Source organism: Sinohyriopsis cumingii, unplaced genomic scaffold, assembly GCF_028554795.1.
Source record: "Sinohyriopsis cumingii isolate HCF-2022 unplaced genomic scaffold, ASM2855479v2 utg000622l, whole genome shotgun sequence".
NCBI classification, from domain to species: Eukaryota; Metazoa; Mollusca; class Bivalvia; order Unionida; family Unionidae; genus Sinohyriopsis; species Sinohyriopsis cumingii.
Window position 1 is genome coordinate 3,631,210 of NW_028315918.1, and position 12,950 is coordinate 3,644,159.

Sequence of the window (12,950 nt, forward strand, 5' to 3'; positions counted from 1 at the left end):
GTTGTCCTTAAGATAAAGTGCAATCTAATTTCAGATATTTTTCTGTTTCCAAAATTGACATTAACAGACTGCAATTTAGACCATTTTGTTGTATTTCTGTGTTTTCTGTTTTGTACCTATTTCATCTTGGTCTAGAATGAAAATATCGTTAGATAAGGAGAGTTCTATCCACTTTCCTCAACCCAAAAACTTGGCATACAATGAATGCGGAAAACATCCACTTGAACTTGAAAGAGATCATTCTTGGTTCCTGGTGGCTAGAACTAACCAGCCATTTATATTTGGGTTCTTTCAGATAAAGCTTGTCAACATTAGTAGTAATGATATAGTTGATGGAAACCAGAAGCTCACTCTTGGACTGGTCTGGAGTATAATTCTTCATTGGCAGGTAAGTTAAAATATTATTATGCTAAGCATTCAGTAACCCAGTCTAATGTTTTTTTATATTGCAAGGTAACCAAAATTAGATTATTGTTTTCCATTGAATGTAACAAGTCCATGCTAAGACTGGTGTAGTAGAAGAACATGATTTTGTTAAAATCTAGGATGGTTGGAATAGATTTTATTGTAGCTTGCATGGCCGTAAAGGCCAAATGAGAGTATGGCATGATGTTACATCTGGTGTGTATTATATATATTACCCATTATGCATTGTACATTATCCATCAGCAGTAGCTATTTTTAACATCTCATAAATTACTTGATGGCTTTAAACCAAATTTGACATAGAGCATCTTGGCATGAAGGCCTGTCAGTTTTATATAAACAATACTGATCTACTGTCCTGTATTACAGGTGTTTAACTAAAGATAATAAAACCTTTAAATGACATATTTTTTAAAACCACCAAACTTGTATTAAAGAAAGCTTCTTTGCATGAAGGTCATTCTGTTTGTACAAAAAGGTGATGCTTAGCGGCAATAAAATATGGGTTGTTACTTCAAAGAGATAAACCTTTAAATAACTTCCTCTCAAAAATGTCTTTAATATAATTTGACCAAATTTGACAGAAAGCACAATGGAATGAAGGCTTTTCAGATTTTTCCAATGATGACAGTCAGCCATCATATACGAACTGCATTACCAAAGAAAGAAATACCTGAAGATGACCCTGTTTCAAAAACTTGTTGATTGACTTTTTTAAATTTTACAGAAAGCTTTCTGACATGAAGTCCTTTCATATTTATACAAATGATGTCAATCTACCATGAAATACAGTAGCCCTTACTAAAATGAGAAATGTCTTGAAATAACCTCCATCCAAAAATTGCTGAACATACTCGGACTTTATTTGACTGAAAACATCATGGTTTGCAGGTTACAAATGATGCTTTTATTTAATCAAATATAGTTAAAGATATTAAAGACAGATTAAGTTTTAAACAACTTTTTTCCAGAATTTATTAACATATTTTTACGAAATCCTGACAAAAATCATGCAAGAAACTTTTTGGTTGTCAGCCACCTGAAAATTCTTGGGACCATTTATACCTATTCTTAAAATGCCTACCCATGGAGGAATATTTGCCTGTCCATCTGTTAATCCCTCTGTCCATCTATTTGTTTGTAACATCTTGGTCTCTGCATTGTTCTGACATGAAAAATGCATTTTCCAAAATTCATAGTTGCTTAACTCTTTAGGGACAAATAAGTCTGTCATGCAGGGTTTGAAAGTTCATGGACACAGATACTGTGAAGTAGCAAAGGACTGTAGTTCCATTGTGAAATCTTTGTTGACCAAACATACCTTTACAAAACATGACAGTGGCTTGTTCTTCAGAGAATAGGAAAGTCTGTTGATTTTAGATGTCCAATTGTTAAAAGTCAGGGTGCTGAGATCTTACAAAGAAATATGGTCTCTACTTCAACGAGTTCTGCTAAACATTGCTACACTAAGGCTGACAGAAATATTGCCCTGGAGAATACAAAGAAGCCCTGGCTCAAAATTGAAAGTCAGTATGAACCGAGGAGTTGAATGTTTTGATGTAACAACTTAAACATGCTTCCATCAAATCAGTAGCAAAATTGGGTCTTCTTTACCGCACAAAGAAGTCGGCTAATTTAATTAACAAAAGCAGCAAGACAAGGTCATTATGTCCTGAGGAAATTTTTTACTTAATACAGGCAATCATAAATTTGAACTTGACTAAATAGATTTGGAATATATATGGCAATTAAGTGTCATTCTCTAAATCAATACCTTTTTCGTCTTTTCATGTATCAGATTTGGGTGCACATGTATTTAGTAAAGTTTTATAAGATTTTAATTTTGGAGGTGCCAGTTTTACAGCTTTCAGAGATTGACTAGTACTATTTTGAGGTTCTACAAATGATGATAACTAGATATGATAATACATCACTTACTAGTACCATTTTGAGGTTTTACAAATGATGATAGCTATATGACTATATGATAATACATTACTTATACCATTACTAGTGCCATTTTGAGGTGCTACAAATGATGATAACTATATGACTATATGATAATACATTACTTATTTGTACCATTTTGAGGCGTTACAAATGATGATAACTATATGACTGTATGGTAATACATTACTTATTTGTACCATTTTGAGGTGCTACAAATGATGATAACTATATGACTGTATGATAATACATTACTTATTTGTACCATTTTGAGGTGCTACAAATGATGATAACTATATGACTGTATGATAATACATTACTTATTTGTACCATTTTGAGGTGCTACAAATGATGATAACTATATGACTACATGATAATACATCACTTACTAGTACCATTTTGAGGTGCTACAAATGATGATAACTATATGAATACATGTATATGATTAAACATTACTTAATTATACCATTACTAGTACCATTTTGAGGTTTTACAAATGATGATAACTATATGACTATATGATAATACATCACTTACTAGTACCATTACTAGTACCATTTTGAGGTGCTACAAATGATGATAACTATATGACTATATGATAATACATCACTTACTAGTACCATTACTAGTACCATTTTGAGGTGCTACAAATGATGATAACTATATGACTATATGATAATACATCACTTACTAGTACCATTACTAGTACCATTTTGAGGTGCTACAAATGATGATAACTATATGACTGTATGATAATACATTACTTACTAGTACCATTTTGAGGTGCTACAAATGATGATAACTATATGAATATATGATAATACATTACTTATTTGTACCATTTTGAGGCGTTACAAATGATGATAACTATATGACTATATGATTATACATCACTTACTAGTACCATTTTGAGGTGCTACAAATGATGATAACTATATGACTATATGATAATACATTACTTATTTGTACCATTTAGAGGTGCTACAGATGATGATAACTATATGACTACATGATAATACATTACTTATTTGTACCATTACTAGTACCATTTTGAGGTGCTACAAATGATGATAACTATATGATTATATGATAATACATTACTTATTTGTACCATTTTGAGGTGCTACAAATGATGATAACTATATGACTACATGATAATACATTACTTATTTGTACCATTACTAGTACCATTTTGAGGTGCTACAAATGATGATAACTATATGATTATATGATAATACATTACTTATTTGTACCATTACTAGTACCATTTTGAGGTGCTACAGATGATGATAACTATATGAATATATGATAATACTGTACATTACTTATTTGTACCATTTTGAGGCGTTACAAATGATGATAACTATATGACTATATGATTATACATCACTTACTAGTACCATTTTGAGGTGCTACAAATGATAACTATATGACTATATGATAATACATTACTTATTTGTGCTATTACTAGTACTATTTTGAGGTGCTACAAATGATGATAACTATATGAATATATGATAATACATCACTTACTTGTACGATTTTGAGGTTTTACAAATGATGATAACTATATGACTATATGATAATACATTACTTATTTGTACCATATAGAGGTGCTACAAATGATGATAACTATATGACTACATGATAAAAACATTACTTACTAATACCATTACTAGTGCCATTTTGAGGTGCTAGAAATGATGATAACTATATGACTACATGATAATACATTACTTACTAGTACCATTACTAGTGCCATCTTGAGGTGCTACAAATGATGATAACTATATGACTGCATGATAATACATTACTTACTAGTACCATTACTAGTGCCATCTTGAGGTGCTACAAATGATGATAACTATATGACTACATGATAATACATTACTTCACTCTTAATAGAATGAAAACCAGTTAATGACCAGGATTCTTTGTAGTTTAACTTTTCATTGAGTTATTCAATGTGATTCTTTGTGGTTTTCATTTAATTATTCACTATGATTCTTTGTGGTGTTCATTTAATTATTCACTGTTATTCTTTGTGGTTTTCCTTTAATTATTCAGTGTGATTCTTTGTGGTTTTCATTTAATTATTCAGTGTGATTCTTTGTTGTTTTCATTTAATTATTCATTGTGATTCTTTGTGATTTTCATTTAATTATTCACTGTAATTGGTTTTCATATAATTATTCAATGTGATTCTTTGTGGTTTTCATTTAATTATTCAATGTAATTCTTTGTGGTTTTCATTTAATTATTCACTATGATTCTTTGTGCTTTTCATTGAATTATTCACTGCGATTCTTTGTGCTTTTCATTTAATTATGCATTGTGATTCCTTGTGGTTTTCATTTACCGTATTTTCCGGCCTACAAGTCGATGCAGAGTATAAGTCTAATTGACCAATTTTGTAAATTTTCCATCCTTCGTCCATATATAAGTCGATTCGGAGTATAAGACGAGGCCAGGTCAATAACTTGGCTTTGTATTTTATACTAGTAACTTCCGGTTGCATGAATATTGATGGTATCATTGTATGATATTCCATATTACTGGCAATCGTGAAATCGCATTACCGATGCTAACATGCTTGTGATTTTACTTCTGAACTGCTATATTTTGTTATCAATTGACACAGCTGAATAAACAGTCCATGCTTGTTTTATTATAATTGAAAGCACATCCATGTTGTAGTTCATTTTATTACCTGTAGTTACGAACGTAACTTATACAAACTTGTCATTTTCTATCGTAAGTTTGAAAGTCACGGACTCCGTTAAATCGATTCGTATATATATATATATATATATATATATATATATATATATATATATATATATATATATATATATATATATATATATATACACATACTAGTATACTATTTTTTAAGTGTTTGTTCTGTTTGGACTTGGATATAATTAACATTTTATTACTAATCTATTCAATGATATACCCCACTACTATCTTTATCGGCGAGTTCGAATACAAAGTAATGGGTATGATCTCTTGTCCTTATAACAAATTTTGTATGGACAATGATTTCAATAAAATGTTGACAGATTTTCATTTCCCTAAAAAAAGCCTCATTTCCCTACTGGCAGCCTCGCTGATTTGACCTATTCTGTCGATTCTTGCCCTCAATCTGGTTTCTATTATATCCAAAGCGCTAAGCATGTTTAATTACCGTGTAAATAACACTGCATAGCCGTGTGGTTGTTGTGACAATGTACATCGTAATTAAAACAAGAATGAATTGTTGATTTAGAGGTGTTTATTGATAATGGAATATAGTAGGCTCGTAATACATGAGGATTATCACAATCATCAGGTAACTCAAAATACCGTCTTTTTTCTCTTTGCAAAAGCTACAAATAAAAACCGCCCTGAATAAAAGAACGATCTTGTACACGGACAATTTTTTTCATCTCTCACTCTCTCTCGTGCGCACACACACAAGCACGCGCGCGCGCTCACAATATATCTGCTTTTAGTTTAGTTTAAACCATATTTGTTTTAATTATGATATCCATTGCAACAAGAGCCTTCTCGTGGGTCGGTGGTTCTTTCCGGGGTTTTCCCGGGTTCTTCCTCCATCATTAATACTGGCTGCCATGTATAGCCTATCGTGTGCTGAAAAATGGCGTTAAGCCCCAAAACAACAACAGCAACAAGAGCCACGTGGCTGTGCATGCTATGATTATTCCTTCCAGTTGAAACCAGTCTTGAGTGCAAGATTCAACAGATAAGATAAACTCAGTGAGGCTAACAATAGGGAAATAAGGCAATTCATAGGGAAATCAGAAATGTGAAGAAAATGAGGAGACAGAAAACAAAAGTTGCAAACATACAATAAATAAAAATACTTTTTATTATACTTTAACATATCTGTGAAATGCAGTATCAAATTTACACAAATGTACAGTTTTATAATACATATTATTAAGAAAATAAAATTAATCATCTCCAATATCTGAAAATCCCTCGAAGTCTTCGTCTTCCGTATCGGAATGAAAAATGGCAGCTATATCGGGGCTCATATAATTAGAAATGTTCTCATTATCGTCTGTCTCCTTCTCATCATCCTCATCTGGCTCATCATCCTCATCTGGCTTCTCTATCCTGCTCACAATTTCTGCTTTAGCAAAGCCATTCACAATAGCCAATTCAGGAACCCTGTCCCATGCATCCTTAACCCAATGCGCAACCTGGCAATATGTAGCGCGCTGCATATGTCCTGTGTTTGTGAAGCTGTGGTCGCCTGCCGTCATCCAATGTTCCCACAACTTCCGAAGCTCAGCCTTGAAACATCGATTAACGGAAATGTCTAGTGGTTGTAATAACTTTGTCATACCACCTGGGATGATGCCTAACGATGTGTTCTTGGTTTTAATCTTCAACTTTGTCTCGGCACTGATGTGTGCACGCATAGAATCCATAATGAGGAGAGACTTCTTAGTTTGGAAAAATCCACCAACTCGATGTGCGAAACATTTATCTAACCACTTCCCCATCATGGCATTGTCCATCCATCCTTTTGGATTTACTTCAATCATTATTCCACAGGGGAATTTTTCCTTTGGCATAGTTTTTCTTTTAAAAATCAGCATTGGGGGCAACTTTCCGCCATCGGCACTACAGGAGAGAACTACAGTGAAGTTTGACTTCTCATGACCTGTTGTCCTAATAGTAACAGTCTTAGATCCTTTAAGCTTAACTGTTCTGTTCATTGGAATGTCAAATGTTAACGGCACTTCGTCCATGTTTATCACGTTAGACATTTCAAAATTGTCAGTCTTAATCTTGTCTTGGACATACTCACGGAAATTGTTCAATTTTTCCAGAAAGTCTACTGGTAGTTTCTGTGCCATAGTAGTGCGTTGTCTTATACTAAGTCCCCTTCTTTGCATGAACCTATAACACCATGACACACTTCCACTAAAACTTTCAATTCCTAATTCAGTTGCGATTTCCTTTGCCTTGAGTCTGAGATCAACAGAGTTCATTCCATGACACGCGGCATGTTGTGTCAAAACATATTCTTCTAATTTATCCTCAATATTAATCCATCTTGCTTTGCAGCCACGATTTGCTTTCTTTGTTTTTTTTGTAGCGCATAATGCAACCTTAGCTTTACGCCAATCCCGGACACATTTTTCACTTACACCATATTTCCTGTGAGCAGCCATATTCCCACCTTTCTCTTCAGCGAACTTTACAACTTCCAGCTTAAAAGCCGCTGTGTAAGACTTGCGTGATTTGACGGGAGGCATTGTGAGATAAGTTGTATGATTTGTACGGGGATATTTATATGAATGATTATGACTGAAAAGATTGATCAAAATATACCGAACTCATTAAAATGTGCCCGTACTATAGCAATGAAAACAACGCCCATGGCTAAATTCATTATTTACATCTAGAGAAGGGAGTGGGCATCATTTCCTGTTGTACTTAATGCCATTGATATTAAAAACGGGTAGCGTAATTGATGCGGATTAATGATAAAGAACAATGGGGTACCGGCAATATGGTAACTAGTATCGGTAGCTAAAGCCAATATCAAGGTCTAAACAATTGCGGCAACTGGCTTTGATTGTTGTTGGAAGCCAAAGACCAATTTATCAACAACTGGTATAATCAAAGAGAGACACCGAATCGTCAGCTGGTTAAGAATGAATGTAGGTGAAGTGTTGACATTACAATTTGCTTTAAACTGAATTGCGAAACTAAAAATCATGGATCACTGATGATCTATGAGTACTGGTAGTCCATCTATTTATCTGATTTTAGTGTTGTTTAAATCTAATTTATTTGAGAAACTTTGTCAAATACAATTAGAAACATATGATTTGGGGGATTCAGTAGAATGCATGATCTACATTATTTTATAAGTAATCATAGAACGCTCGAGTTAATATGGATTACATCCCTTTGTAGGATCAATTGGATCAATGAAAAAGCTATGCCGGTAATTGCTCACGTGTGTCCAATATCTTTTTTTTTAGGAACAAACAATATGCTTTGAATTAGTACAGTACACTATAGAGTATAGACCGTAAGTGTGCTATGCGGCCCGGTGAAGTTTTTACCAGTATGGTAAATTGTTTTCTTTTATTTTATGTTTGAGAAATAAGAAAAAACGCACAGAATGCAAAATAAATAATGACAAAACTTACAAATATAAACGCAGTCATATTAGTTTATGACAATTTATTGACATAGTAATTTAACATGAATTTGTACTTCTATGTGACCTGTTTTCGATTATGCCGATTATAGAGCAATGTCAATAGCATACCGGATACTGTAATCCATATATAAGTCGATGCAGTTTCAATGACACAATCCATATATAAGTCGATTCGGAGTATAAGATGAAGACCGAACTTTCAAATCAAAAAGTATCGACTTATACGCTGGAAAATACGGTAATTATTCAATGTAATTCTTTGTGGTTTTCATTTAATTATGGACTGTGATTCCTTGTGGTTTTCTTTTAATTATTCAATGTGATTCTTTGTAGTTTTCATTTAATGAATGTTTTTGGTTTTCATTTAATTATTCACTGTGGTTCTTTGTGGTTTTCATTTAATTATTCATTGTGATTGGTTTTCATTTATTTATTCATTGTGATTTTTTTGTGGTTTTCATTTAAATATTCAATGAGATTCTTTTTGGTTTTCATTTGTCCATCACATGCTTCTTGTGTTCGTTGTACTCCAAACAATACTGTCAAAGATTCCGGTCAGCACACTATCTTGATAATACTTTGTCTACTTGTTGTTGAATAACTCTGGCAATGGATAATCACACGCAAAGGATTAGCTTAGCTTAATTTGAAGGATAATTAAGATCTTCATTGACATGTCATGGATGCTTACTTTAAATTGCTTTACAAAGCACCTTGCCAGAAAGCATGTTAGATTTTTGATAGGTCTAAATAGTAGTTGGACAAAGGAGCTGAATATATTCATGCAAAGTGTCTTGTACCAGGTCCAACAAATCACCTACATACTAATTTGTCAGACCTTTTAAAAACTAACTCAACACATAAAACAAAATGAACTTGAGCTCACTGTGTATTTTTGTGTTAGGCAAATTAAAATGAAACATTGATTCACAGTGACCTAGTTTTGTTTGTCTGTGACTGGTTCATAATCAGATACATTAATCTATGACTGATACAGAAGTCAGATACATTTGTCTGTGATTGGTATAGAATCAAATATGCTCTTCGATCTCTACCTCAATTTCTTTGACATTTGGACTGTAGACAATTGTTAAAACCAAACTTTTTATTGGCACTACATAATCAAGATTATGTTGAAATTCTGTTAAACCCTTTATGTTATGCTATCTGTGTCTAAGCATTTTTATTTCTGGTTCATAACTCTTTCATTTCAACCATCTTGGTATACATGTCATTTAAATTGTGTTGGGCTTTCTTTAGATTTTCTCTTTTCAATACTTCTATATTACCATGAAAACAGTGTAGCATAAGTAGTATATGAATTGAGAGTTCTGGACCATAGGGTGCTTTCAGTAGGAATCTTTAACTAAGTAGAGGCCTTGAGGGATATGTTGTCTCTAGAGGACCATTGTTTGCAGTCAGACATGTACTATGAATAGGTACATACATAATGTTCCAGGCTGTCAAATGAATTCATGCTGTCTCCATATGTAATAAATTAAAACTTTATGAAGATCATAACTGTCATTGCTATAGGCAATTATTTTCACCTCTTGGGTAGGTTTTTGCATGTTTATCATATTGTACATGGCTTGGATATAACAGAAATGAAGAAGGAAAAGCTGTTAGAGAGGAATCTATTATGTTTACAGCATGAAAACTTGAATGACTAGGGCTTGAGAGAATCAGTATGAACTCTTGAATGAATGGGACTTGAGAGAGTCAACATGAAAACTTGAATGACATGTAGTTGAAAGTCAAGATGAAAACTTAAATGACTGGGATTTGAGAGTGAACATGAAAACTTGAATGACTAAGGCTTGAGAGAATCAGTATGAACTCTTGAATGAATGGGATTTGAGAGAGTCAACATGAAAACTTGAATGACTAGGGCTTGAGAGAATCAGTATGAACTTTTTAATGACTGGGACTTGAGAGAGTCAACATGAAAACTTGAATGACTAGGGCTTGAGAGAATCAGTATGAACTCTTGAATGACTGGGACTTGAGAGAGTCAACATGAAAACTTGAATGACATGTGGTTGAAAGTCAAGATGAAAACTTAAATGACTGGGATTTGGGAGAGTCAGCATGAAAAATTGAATGACATGGGGTTGAAAGTCAAGATGAAAACTTAAAGAACTGGGATTTGAGAGAGGCAACATGAAAACTTGAATGACATGGGGTTGAAAGTCAAGATGAAAACTTAAAGGACTGGGATTTGAGAGAGTCAGCATGAAAACTTGAATGACTAGGTCTTGAGCATCAGCACGGAAACTTGAATGATTGGGGATTGAGAGTTAACCTGAAGAACTTGAATGATGGGGGTTTTTGAGAGTCAGTCAGATTACTTAAATGATTGGGGCTTGAGCTAATGACAGTAAATTGCAGTTACCTGGTAAAACATATACCTGATCCATATTAATGAAAATTGATTGAGGAAATTGATTTACTAATTGATTATGGAAATTGATTTACTAATTGACAGGTAAAGGATGTGATGAAAGACCTGATGGATGACCTACGGCAGACAAATCTGGAGAGAACACTTCTTGTATGGTGTAGGCAGTCGACACAGGAGTGAGTGTCTAAAAGTACTTTTTAAAAATACTATAATATAAATTTAGACAGCTCACAGCTGAATGCTTTGCTTAGGTGTATATGGGTACATACTTTCAAATTTTGGGGTATTTTCCTTCCTGGTTTGAAACTAGTTACACTTCTTGAAACCAGTGGAATGATAACATTCTTAATTATCAAAGCATGAATCCATCTTTATCTTCAAGACCTGAATCAGTCTTAATGATCAAGACATGAATCATTTAAATAATCAAGACATGAATCATTTAAATAATCAAGACATGAATCATTTAAATAATCAAGACATGAATCATTTAAATAATCAAGACATGAATCATTTAAATAATCAAGACATGGATCAGCTTTATCAACAAGACATGAATCAGTCTTAATTGTCAAGAAATTAAAAAACTCAGTCATCAAGACATAAATCACTCTTAATCAAGACATTAATCAGTCTTAATCATCAGTACAGGAATCCATTTTAATCACCAAGACAATAATCATTCTTAATCATCAAGGCATGAATCAGTCTTAATCAGTAAGATATTAGTCAGTCTTAATCATTAAGACATGAATCCATCTTAATCATTAAGACATGATACAGTCATAATCATCAATACAGGAATCAGTCTTAATCATTAAGACATGAATCAGTCTTAATCATCAATACAGGAATCAGTCTTAATCATTAAGACATACAGTCATAATCATCAATACAGGAATCAGTGTTAATCATTAAGACATACAGTCATAATCATCAATACAGGAATCAGTGTTAATCATTAAGACATACAGTCATAATCATCAATACAGGAATCAGTGTTAATCATTAGGTCATAATCATCAATACAGGAATCAGTGTTAATCATTAAGACATACAGTCATAATCATCATTACAGGAATCAGTGTTAATCATTAAGACATACAGTCATAATCATCAATACAGGAATCAGTGTTAATCATTAAGACATACAGTCATAATCATCAATACAGGAATCAGTCTTAATCATTAAGACATGAATCAGTCTTAATCATCAATACAGGAATCCTTTTTAATCACCAAGACATTAATCATTCTTAATCATCAAAGCATGAATCGGTCTTAATCATCAAGATATTAATCAGTCATAATCATAAATACAGGAATCAGTCTTAATCGTCAAGGCCTGAATCAGTCTTAATCATCAGTACATGCATCAGTCATAATTAACAAAACATGAATCAGTCTTAATCATTAAGACATGAATCAGTCTTAATCACTAAGACATGATACAGTCATAATCATCAATACAGGAATCAGTCTTAATCATTAAGACATGAATCAGTCTTAATCATTAAGACATGAATCATCAGTCTTAATCATTAAGACATGAGTCAATCTCAGTCTTCAAGACATTAATCATTCTGAATCCTCACAACATTAATCGTTTCTTTTAGAATGCTTCCAGCTCATTGACCAAGACCTATGTATTTCATTATATGGCCCTTAATTGATTGAGTGTTTTTAAAGTGATCATGAACTGCCATGTAAAACATGGATGGAACACACCAAATTTGTGCCAGTTTCAAAGTGAATATTTATCAAATGCGCTATTATAAAGCATGAAATGTGATTAAGGCAGGAAGAATATGTTCACAAGTTTTAGAAAATTCTTAAAATTATTATGTTTGTGGTTGCTTAATTTGATTGCATCAAATATCTATTTATGATGAATTGTGTACCTGTAGCCATACAGGGCATTAACAGGACCAAGACCTGATGAATTGTGTACCTATAGTCAAACGGGGCATTAACAGG

General features: G+C 32.9%; 1 protein-coding gene across 6 annotated transcripts in view; it reads left to right on the plus strand.

The window, feature by feature from the left end:
* The first annotated feature begins 295 nt into the window (after positions 1 to 295).
* Positions 296 to 12,950, plus strand: part of LOC149773699 (dystrophin-like) — a 494,817-nt gene continuing 482,162 nt past the window's right edge. For 4 of the 6 annotated variants that reach the window (XM_089946219.1, XM_089946218.1, XM_089946220.1 and 1 more), the window contains exons 1-2: positions 302 to 388; positions 11,058 to 11,149. In XM_089946219.1, coding sequence (XP_089802345.1) covers positions 11,070 to 11,149 — 80 coding nt within the window. In that variant the 5' untranslated portion in view covers positions 302 to 388; positions 11,058 to 11,069. Of the gene's footprint in view, positions 389 to 11,057; positions 11,150 to 12,950 lie in introns of all 6 variants that reach the window. The other 2 variants (XM_089946224.1, XM_089946223.1) reach the window with 1 other exon arrangement.